This window comes from Perna viridis, chromosome 10 (genome assembly GCF_037379345.1).
Source record: "Perna viridis isolate PV_CMFRI_1.1 ecotype Kerala chromosome 10, ASM3737934v1, whole genome shotgun sequence".
In the NCBI taxonomy this organism is placed as follows: Eukaryota; Metazoa; Mollusca; class Bivalvia; order Mytilida; family Mytilidae; genus Perna; species Perna viridis.
This window is the reverse complement of record NC_142454.1, coordinates 13480423-13492215: the sequence shown is the minus strand read 5'-3', so window position 1 is coordinate 13492215 and position 11793 is coordinate 13480423. Positions and strand designations below refer to the sequence as shown.

General features: G+C 32.9%; 1 protein-coding gene across 6 annotated transcripts in view; it reads right to left on the bottom strand.

The window, feature by feature from the left end:
* Positions 1 to 1822: 1822 nt before the first annotated feature.
* Positions 1823 to 11793, bottom strand: part of LOC148604602 (tripartite motif-containing protein 2-like) — a 36133-nt gene continuing 26162 nt past the window's right edge. For all 6 annotated transcript variants that reach the window (XM_088549345.1, XM_088549347.1, XM_088549346.1 and 3 more), the window contains 2 exons: positions 6021 to 8222; positions 1823 to 4783 (listed from right to left, as the gene is read on the bottom strand). In XM_088549345.1, the coding sequence (XP_088405471.1) occupies positions 4631 to 4783; positions 6021 to 8222 (2355 nt within the window). In that variant the 3' untranslated portion in view covers positions 1823 to 4630. The remainder of the gene's footprint in view (positions 4784 to 6020; positions 8223 to 11793) is intronic.

The following is an 11793-nucleotide window of genomic DNA, read 5'->3' as shown; positions in this document are numbered from 1 at the left end:
TACATTGTAAGTGCATTATTTGTGTGTATTATGATTAAAAGTAGTCAAAATGAAGCTGAGAATGTGTACTTTAAATCATGTATGTAATTAACTACAAAAATGTATGAATATTGTTTACATGTGTGAGTAATTTGCCTCCATGCTGTCAGTTAGCAGAACAGGTAAAAATGTGGATTTTCAGTATTATTTATTTTTGTGAAGAATTTCTACTATCATTGTACCATTAGCATAATGATTTTGGAAGCCTCATTTTCCTAGCTTCGCAACGGTATGCAACTTTAAGATGTCATTTGTCCTGGGAATTCACAGTGAGACTTTGAAAATTACTTTTTTAACATGTAAAGTAATGGAAACGTTAGAAGTGGTTAGTGAGACCTAAGCCAGGTTGGAGTTATTGCCCCTTTTTGACATTTTTTTGCTATTTTTAATGTAATTTCTTTTAAAAATCTTCTCCTCTGACACTACTTGACCAACTGGAACCGAAATTTGGTATGAATGTTCTTTAGGGTATCCTGCATAGGACTGGTGTGGTGAATTTTGATCCGTTGAAAAACATGGCAGCCGTTACTAAAAATAGAACATAGGGGTCACATGGTAGTTTTTCGCATATATCTCTTAAACCAATAGTTTAGCCAAACTCTTTCAACTGCTGAAATGATCCTTTTTATAAGGCCTTCAAAAGTCTTATAGGATCAAATTTGTCTGGAGACTTCTTGTAAAAGTTATTGTCCTTGAAAGATGAAAAATGATGTGGTTTTTTTTTAGTTTTCAGCAAATACCTTGAAAATCATAATAGATAGAAATAAACTTTCAATTGCTGAAATGATTCTTATGATAAATCCTACCAAAATCTTCCGAGTCAAAATTTTTGGACAACTTGTTAAATTTATTGCCCTTGAAAGAAAAACTAAAACCAGGTGAGCAATTCAGGCTCCTGGAAGCCTCTTGTTTTGTGGTGCACCGTGTTGGGAAAGATGTCATGTTCCTCACACGTTAAAGAACCCTGCTGTGGTATTTGATAGGAGTAGGAAACTTTGCGCTCCGCTACAGGAGGCTAAATTGCCCGACCTTACCCATCCCCCCTTTTTCTAGTGGCAATAAAAATTTGTTGACCCTATTATCCTTGTGTCCCATCCTTTTTTTCATTTCATCAGCATTTCATGTTCATTTTATCATCCTTTTCATGTTCATCATCTGAATATAGCTGAAATATTGCTGCTTGGACGTTAAACCCCAACAAACAAACAAACAAACAAACTTGTTTTACCATCTAATCATTTGCCTGTTGTGTAACTAGTACCATTCAAGGATTTCAGATTTATATCTAGAAATATTATGTACAAATAATGTCAGGTAGATGTGAATGCTTGATGAAGCAGGATATGTATTATTGGATGTTTGCAGAAGTGGATGGTCTAGATTTTATTGCACTTTGTGAGTACAGGTATTTCAAATTTTCAAAATACATGTACTCAATGATTCCCATTGGAACTCCAAACAAATAGGCATTAAGCAAGTTAACTGTCAATAATCCAAGGATTCAAAGTTCTATGGCCAAACCATGAGCTTATTAACCAATATGGTTTGTCAATTTTTACTGTGAGGACAGATCTGTTTCATTCAAAATGGTTTCCTGACATGAACATATCAAAAAAGCTTTGGATGTTCACCCTACCAGTGCACCTGGTCCATGGATAACTTTGATATTTCATGGTGTAAAATATAGTTGAAGCATGCCTACTAGGTTTACTTTTACAATGGAAACAATTACCACACATAAAATGGTAGTGTTCCTTTAAACTAATTACATTTACACATCAGAGAAGTTAAAGCATGATCACATTTATTTATAAAGCAACACTGACAATAATAAATAAAACAAACTTATCAATAAATAAACACAAAAACAACATTGTATAAATAGTCATAAAATGTAAGTGGAATGCAAGTATTAAACAACTCATTCATCTATGGATGTAAATTTATGATTTTGTACAATCAGTTCACTGATTCACTTGGATGGATATAAAAAATAACTCACAAAAAGAGGTCAGTGAACAGTTAGTTGCAAGCTGTGACATCAAAATAATAAATATCATTGTGATGTCATTACTTACAATCAACATTTTACTTAAGACTTTTAGTAAAATCAACAAAAATGATAATAAAATGCTCATACAGTAAAATGCATGCATACATTCTTATATATTTATTTACCTTAGCACTCAACAAGAATATACACAAGGAATGCATTTCAATTTGGCCCCATTCATATCTATATACATAGCACTGAGTATCAGGCAATCACAGGAAGTGGCAGAGGAAGATTTGAACAGTACAAATTTTAAACTTAACAATTTTTTTCAACCATTCATTGATATTCAATCAGAGTTACTCCCCTTTAAGTGTCAATATAGAACAAGTTAGGATAATTTTAATGGTAAATTGTGGTATAAGCATTTGAGATTTTTTGGAAAACCACAAGATCCTTTCCAAGATCACAATATAATCATGGAAATACATAAAGTATGAAAAGTGAAGAGGAAATACATGTTCATGTCACAAATTTCTTTGTACATGCCTTTATTAAAGGAAGTAATGCCCTAAAAATCCTGTCAATGTTTCCATACAGAAAACAGTAATCAAGACAAAAAAAGAATCGTACAAAAGCTAGTGTACGAAGACATTAACAGTTTCCCTATGCTTGGACTTAAATTTTTTTGTAATCACAAATAAGATTGACTTGTATACCCCTGAAGGGAAGCTACTGAACAAGAGAGATTGTGTTAAGCATATCCTGACCCCTCATCTATAAGAATCAAGAAACTGAAGGGTGATGTTCTGGAAATCTTGAAATGGGTAATATTGTACTAGTCAAGTCACCATGTCAAAACTGAGGAAGAAGTAAGTAAATTTGACGGACTGATGGAGACACCCAATGTAATGGAAGTATGAATTCTTTCAGCATTCAGTTAACAAGTTTCAGGGGGAAACTACAAATATTCAATAAACTATCCATAAAGTAGCACTATAAAAGGCACATAATTTGCAGTTAGAAGCAGTAATGTATGTATAACTGCATGTTTAAAGTTAGGAGCCCTCATTAACAATCTTTATGATTTTTAACTACATTTTAAGACAATACTATCTCAAGATTATGAGATATTGGAGCACTATATTTACTTTGCCATTTAAATGAAAAATCAAACTTCTCATTCTTCCTTAAACTTTAGACAAGAATAACCTTTACGGGTCATATTTGAAAAAAATGAATCTTTTGGAATATATTTACAACAATCACAACGTTTATTTATAGTTTCACTGACTTAATAAAGAAGCATAAAAGTCTTTATTGAAAAAAATAGTGATCTACTTCTTGTCACATACAATTGACAAGAATTAAATATTGAGTAATCTCCCTTTTAACAGACCACTTCATAAAATCAGGCAAGTTCCCTATCTAAGATAAGGTATTGTACACAGAAAAAAAAAGATGCTTATTAGATGTTTATTTTCATTTCTCACTGATAAAATGAACTGATCAAATCCAGTTCTTGATTGAATATTGTTTTATAAACAACTGAAGAATGTACTATCTCAGGCTGCTTGCACTGTTAAAAAAAATATGGGCCATTGCCAAGGACATTGTAATGTTTGGATGTCTGTACTTCTTCAAATAAAAAGAATAACATAAAGTTGGAAGTTCTGGAAAAATAATACCAGTATTACCTTGTGGTAAGTACTATCGAGTGGTCCATTTCACAAAAATTAGAAGTGTACAATTAGTGGTAAGTGATATATTACAATGCCATAACTTATGACTAATTTTGTACTTAAAACTGTTTGTCAAAAGGACTGCTGGTCTTGACTTCAAACCTGTAGTTCTATAAATCACTTAAAATATCAAAAACCAGTGATTACAATATGACATTTTAAGGCTAAAAACCACTAATTCCACTTACCATAGGCTTCTATGCTAATTTCACAATATTCAATGGCTTCTCTGGACTTTACCTTAACTTTAACCTGCAGATGACTATATATCAGCATGATTCTACATATGTCAGCTCACAATCCTCAGAATGGCATGTGGGGTTAGCAGACTTGCAGTGCAGTACTGGTCACCGGAAGTGAAGGGTCTATAAATAGCATGGGAAATCCCAGTGTTTTCACAAGATAGGGGTATATTTAAAAATCATTATGGAGATTAGGCTTCACATCACAAGAAGCAAAATGCACCTATAAAATGTACAGAAATGTTTTTCCTTTCAGAAACTGTTTAAATTTTTTAAATAAGATGAGAACTTTTTTCACAGCACTATGAGGAACAGGGGTAATTTCTGCGTAGGACTATTTTTGCGTACGTTCCAAATGCTCATTGGTTGAATTGGTGGTCTGTAACCTAAATCCTATTTTGAAAAGAAGAAGTTTGAAATTAGTTCAATATAAATACATTTCTGGGACTAATTAAAAAGACCTACAATGTTTACATGTACTGAGGCATTGATTTTAACATAAGACACATTCATTCAAGAAAAGAGTCAAAAATACATTTGTTCACAACATTCAAATAAATGTATGTCAAATGAAGAAGCCATTCTCTGCATCATCAGGGTTGAGTCAAAGTTTGTCACTGTAGATACTTATACACTTTAAAGCAATGATTGCCAGAATCTCCCACAACTACAAGTCCCTCTGGTGTTACTGTAAGTCCCTGGGGTCCATACAGTGGGTCTGCTGAAGTATTCACAAAGGTTAGAAAGGAACCATTACTATCAAATACCTGGAAAAAAAACAGAATAACTTTAAGTGTCAAGCAGGAGATTTATGGTACCAGTAGTACATGCATCACATTACACCAAACATCATTTTAAGGCATCTTGAGAGAAAAATTTGTAAACAACTGCAAATACATGTAGTATTAGATAAATGTAAGAACATTCACAAGTAAATTAAAAGCAACAAATGACAATATTGCATAAATAGCCAAAATGACAACACTTTCTTTTTAAAAAAAATTTTCACACAAAACAATTCAGCTAAATATATTTTTCTTTAAATAAAAATTGAAAGTACATGTATGGCAATATAATACTATGCCTAAAATATTTGTCAATTTAGTAATGATCTATCATATGGTTGACTACAATATTGATGCATATAAACACCATTAATTTACCAGGCTGTATGAAAATCAATGTATTAAGTGTTCAATTTTAAATTAGATAACATATGTCACAAAAATACATTAAAAAGAAATTATACTACATCTGTTGTAACTTGTTTCATGTAAACCTGCAATCACATGTTTACAGTTTATCATATGTTTTCTACAGTGCAGGTATTTATCCTTTGTAGTAAGCCAGTTTCCATGGTGAAACAAACAAATAACTCCTCAATAACATAAGGAAAAAATACTTGAAACAATCAACTCAACCTGTAGTTGGACAAACAAGAAATATATGAGCAATGGCTCACAAGTGATACAAGAAATTCATCAGCAATGGCTCACAAGTGATACCAGAAATCCGTCAGCAATGGCTCACAAGTGATACCCCTGCTTTCAATCATGATATAAAGAAAATAAAGAAAGTCTTCAGAAAAAATGAAGTTGTTGTTTAATATTTCTAAAAATAGATCCCACCATACAGCATACCTACTGGAAGAATGTGGTTATATTTCAAGCCGCTGTGAAGAGTAGTTGCTTGGAAAATGCAACAGATAATTATTACAGACAGGCAAGGTTACAACAGTTTCCCACTCTCCTTCTAAGCAAGGGTATAAACTTTATGTTTATATATGAGCAATAAAACCGATAGCTAAATTTGAGAATCTATACCCTCGAACACTTTGTGGGGAGGCCTTATGTGATACCATGTTTTTCAAGTGCAGATTCATGTCTGTCTGTCCGTCTGTCTGTTTGTCAATTCCCAACCTGTGCTTTCTAAATGATAACTTGTGAAAAGATCAAACAATTTTTCAAACCTGTAAAATACTATAAAAAAAAATAGAATCCATACCTGAATTCTGGAGTTTCCCCAGTCAGCTACTAGTATATTGCCCAGTTGATCCACAGCTACTCCTGTAGGGGCATTAAACTGTCCATTGCCTTCTCCATTTGATCCAAAACTAAAAAGGAAGTTGCCTTCACTATCAAACACCTTAACACAATGATTGTGAAAGTCTGAGACTATAATGTCATTGTTTGCATTTATTGCTACAAAATGTGGCCCAGCAAACTGCCAGTCACGGTTACCACGGTTACCAAACTTTGACAAGAGTTTCCCATTTGATTGAAAAATGAATACACAACTTCCTTTATTATCTACTACTATAATATGACCATTTTTGTCAACTGCTACACCTTTTGGACCAAGTAATTTTCCAGTACCAATTTTGTTAATGTATTTTCCATCTGGAGAAAACACACTAATCCATTTGTTGTCATAGTCTGCTACAAGGTAATTGCCATTTACAGTGGTACATACACCAGTTGGTCTTTGTAACTTTCCTGCTATCCTACCTGGAGCACCGAATCTTACTTTGCATTCACCAACAGAGTTAAACACTTGAACCGTTTGATTGTTGCTATCGGCAACAACAATTTTACCATTGACAGCCCAAACTCCTTGTGGATTAGTGAATTCACCCTTATTTCTTCCCTTAGTGCCGACTCTCATCAACAAATCATCTTCAATAGGATTGCTACGTCTATTAGATCCATGTGACCTTGAGCTTGAAGGTCGTTTTGTGCCCTTTTGTTTGACAGCTGTTCTTGGTATTTTTGAGGTACTTCCTAGGTGATCCAACTCCTCCCCTCCTGGTATACATTTGACCTTGAAAGGTGACCCTCTAATGTGCTGATTATACAATTTAATCTCAAGTTTATAAGTTCCTTCCTTTGTTAATGAATATGACAGTTCATAAGTACCATTGTGATTGTCAGTAAATGTGGGAGTCACCGAGTCACCATTATCATTTTTTACCTCTGCACTGAGGGTAGCATAACCCATTTTGATTAACTCCCCTTTTCTGTCTTTTGTTGTTACTGTAGCAACAGAAGGTCTTCCAATGTAAGATAGTTTTAGACCTTCACCAGTTGCTGTGGTTTCAAAAGCTATTGCACTGTTACTTTGGATACAACCTACTTTTTGAATAGATCTATGTAGGTTGGAAAGATTTGACGTGTCATAGATTAAACATGGATTTTCCTCAGGTTGATACTGTAGTTTTATTGCACCTAATTCTTGTAGTTTTTCAGACATTTCGGTTTTCATCAATAGGATTTCAGTTTCATTTCCACCTTTTAATTTTTCTTCCGTGAAATCACAACAGTTATTTATTCTAGTTAAAATGTTTTGCAGTGTGTCTTTCTGTGTTTGTAAAATTTGACACTTGTGATCATATATTGTCTGAAGTTCAGCCAGAAGTGCTGTTTTCCTTTCATTAATTACACTCACTAAATCATTGAAAGTTTGGTTAACTCTAGCTTCAGCTTCTTTATTGTTATTTTGCAAAGATTCAGAAACCTCAGATACAAGACTAATTGAAGACTCAAGACATGGGACTTGTTCTCTAGCACCTAGTATCAGACTTTGTAGAAGAATTTTATGTTCTTGAACTGCGTCTTCTAATGGGATCATTTTGTGCCCCATATGTTCCACAGCAGTGCAGTTCTCACACATTGCAGTTTCACAAGCACAGCAAAAGTATTGCAACTGATTCCCATCGTGACTGGGGCACACTAGAGTTGTCTCCTCCAGGCTATCACTCATTCCAGAAATTTCATGTAACGAAACAACATTGTGCTCCTGTGTTTGCTCTAAGGCTTGGTGAGTCATAGTACAATTATCACAGAGATATTCATTGCAGTCCATACACTTTGAGACTGGACGAGCTGGCTGTCCACTACAGGTCCGACAAATGTTAGGCTGATCCACAACCTCCATCAGATTTGTTATGAAAAAGTTTGTTTGTAATGCACTTACTCCCTCTAATGGAAGAATTGACTGTTGGCGACAAATTGGACAAGTGACAGACAGACTTTCAGGGGGTATGTAATCTGATAAACAGTTGGAGCAGAATGTATGAAGACACGGTAAAACCTTGGGTTTTTTGTACCTTTCTAAACATATCCCACAATTCAAAAGTTGTCTGTCGATCTGTCGAATAACTGGGATATTCTCTGCCATGTTGAAAATGTCCCTTTCAGCGAAGGTGACCTACAAAAAAAGAATAGTACATTATTGTATAATACAAGAACCAAACCTTTTCTGACTTGACACTTTGTCTTCATGTGATGTAAATTATTATTTTCACATTTCAGAATTACATTATCAACAAATGTTTGCCTTTCTCATTTTTTAATTCAGAATAAGTACCCTTTCCATCATGCACAACAATCATATGGCATCTCAAAAGGAAAAAAATAGTAATGTACCTCCATCAACAACCATATGGTTCTAAAAACATGCCTCAAATGTTAATATGCATAATTATTAAAATTAATTAATAGAATGACATATTGTGACATCTAATCATTCAGAGAATGTATTATATCTAATTGTATGGTACATTCTGATCTATCATGTGAAGGCCATGGCACAGACCATTAGGCCAAAAAATAATACATTGTTCATTTTCCATTCCAAACATTCCCAGAAAAACTGGCTCAACACTATTAGAATTAAATGCCACTATCAAAGTTGACAAAATTTTTTATGACATTTTCCATTAATTTCAGGAGATGCTTGTTCTGGATGGGTCAAATGTCAGTGATAAGAAAAATTATTCCCTTACCTAACTACCAAGTTGTTATGGTAGGCCAAGAAAAGATTGCAGATAATTTTGTCAGGTTGGCCTTGATTATTACACGTTTTATCTATTATAATAATCGATTCTAGTCTGCCTTCACTGTTATAAACTTCAAAAACCATCTAATTTCACGTCAATTTAATGTTTAAGTTATGGAATGAAATAAAATTAAATGAAAAACATAAAAAGTGAAATATAAGTCTTGCAAGTTGACCGAGTCTTCCACCAAATGGTATTGTGTTAATTTGACAAATATTGATGTTTTATTATATACATTGATGTAAATGTCATAAAATATATTGCACAAACTGCATCTGAACTACCAAACTGTTCATGTCAAAATTCAAGTTTTATTTGATATAAAGAAAGTGAACAATTTAAACATTTCTAAATTAGCCACACTGACAGGGATGACATGGGTGACACAACCTTTTGTGGTCATTGTGTTTTATTAAGTTAACAGGACTTCTTTTTAAAAATTTAGATCTATAAAGCCACATAACATTAGAGATGGATAAATCTAACTCAGAATCAGGGTTCCACAAACCTAACATTTATTTATTATTCCTATCATTGCGGTTTCTATGCAGATTTTGTAACCTTGGGATGTTGACTTGGAACAGGTATCACAGAATCTCAAAAATGAATACATGTACATGTATTAAGGTGCAGAATTTTTTATGTATATTTTAACACATCAGTGAAATAATTCCTTATACAAAAATTATTGTTTAAGGCGGTAGACCTAGGGTAAGGGACTTAACTCTTGAAATCAGCGATATGTTTGTATCATAATCAATTTCATCAGTCTTTCAAGCTTTCATTTGAAGCAGAATAAAATCAACCCAAGTTACATAGATGCTTACATGACATTGATGTAAAATACTGAATACAAACATTCCAGTAATTTTTAAGGGTTGTGTCCCTTACCCTAGGTCTACCTCCTTAAACCTTTGAAATCTTACATATAAACCTTTGTAAGAATCAGGAAATCAGAAAATCTGAAGCATTTCCATCTAATCTAACAAAATACTTTCTTTTCTATTTGAAATGTCCACTTATTCCCTACATCACTGGTAATGTTTAGAATTTGCATCAGGCTGTTTGAAGTTTGAGGTTTTTTGACAGAGTTATATGCTCCAAAAAATATTTATTTGCCTGTGCATTTCAATGACATGATAATTTATGTCCCCAAACAATGCAGAAAATCTTGTCTTTATTCCTTGATTCTAATCAGAGGTGGATCAAGGATTCAGGTTAGGGGGGTGCCAATAGAATAAAATGCTGAGCGAAACATGGCAAAGAAACTGCAGAACTAGAATCCTAAATCTATGCCTGCTGCTGGTGCAAATAATCAAATTACACATTCAAAGTAGTAGGTTATTTTGATACCATGCTTCACCCAGTGCCTGATTTTCACAGGGACTGGTATTTGATTATCTTACAATGGTTATATGCAGATATTGGATGTATTAATACAAAAATATGTGATAAAGATTTTTGAAAATTAAATATAAAATCTTATCAAAACAAAATCAATTGGATATTTTTCTAACAATAATATAATTTACCCACACTGAGTGATAGTGCAAGGAGTCCAACGTACCCCCACGGACTGGAAAAAATGTCAACCATCAACAATCAATTATTATTAAATGTCTTTTTAATCCTGTACTGAAAGCACATAATTAAAATTGTTCAAACTGTACAATTAAACTTGAGAGGTCTATATTATAGTTAATAGTTCTAAACAACTACTTTCTTGTTATTGCATAAATATTTCTTATATAGTTGACATTTTTGTATGAAATGTTTGACAAATACTTGCAATTATATGGAATGATTTATCAAATTTCTGACTTATTCACTACTTGACAATAATCGAAGTTGATGTCAGGATAATGCAAGTTATCATTACATGGTACATTTTCAATATACATTTTAGATAGACTGGCATTCTTCAAGATGTCTACACATTGGGTGGTATAAATAAAATATAAGGGAAAGAATCAAATTTGGACAATTTATCAATTTGTTCTCCAACAATTTTAGTTACCTACAAAATGTAAGTATTTAAAAAACAAGATGACTGAAATGATGAAATAAATTTGAAGTAGGCATTAAATTCATTACCTGCAGGTCATTCAGAAATACTAAACAGACACACCATATCTATAGTCTATACATTCAAAAAACAAAAGCATAAGGGGAAATAACTCTACTGCACAACTAAATAAACTTGGGGAAAAATAAGTCACACCAAAGGCAGCTGAGCTAAATTGGGTATTTTCCCACTTTTTTCACCTTGCTTGTCATGATAAGAGCAAAGAAAACAAAAAGAGAAGAAATTTGACAACTGATTTGATAGACATAAGACTTGGCATAGCCTATATTAGCTAGATGACATTTTTGTTGTGTTAATACCTGACATGTACTGTTTGCTTAAGTAATGCATGTAAGATAATACAGGTATGGGGTTCAGATGACTGGGTAGACAATCTGAAATTCTTCTAATCCTACAAACAATATTGACTAAGTCTATATTAATTAAAACTTCTCTCACAGGGTAAAAAAAACTCATAAACCTGGCTCTAATCATTATAATCTATTTGTAGCTATTGGATTTTTAAGCTAACAGATAAATTCCAAAATGACTCATGTTAAAGTAGACCCCATTTTTTGGACCTCCATTACTATTCGGTTCAGCTGTAGTTCATTTTGTCTAGACAACTAATTCTTATCATGTAGCTATAATATAATATTAAAACAATAACTTTGTAACTCTGCCTAAAATTATAGAACTTGCATAGCAAAAAAAATTAAGAGATTATAAAAAAAAATTAAAAACTACAAAACAGAAGAGATCATAAATAAATACTCTATAGTAGTAAATAAATCAATACCTTGCAGGACACTAATTGGCTGATTCTTATAAAAATTCATCAAATCTGGTAGAAACAGGTAGACAGACAGCTCATT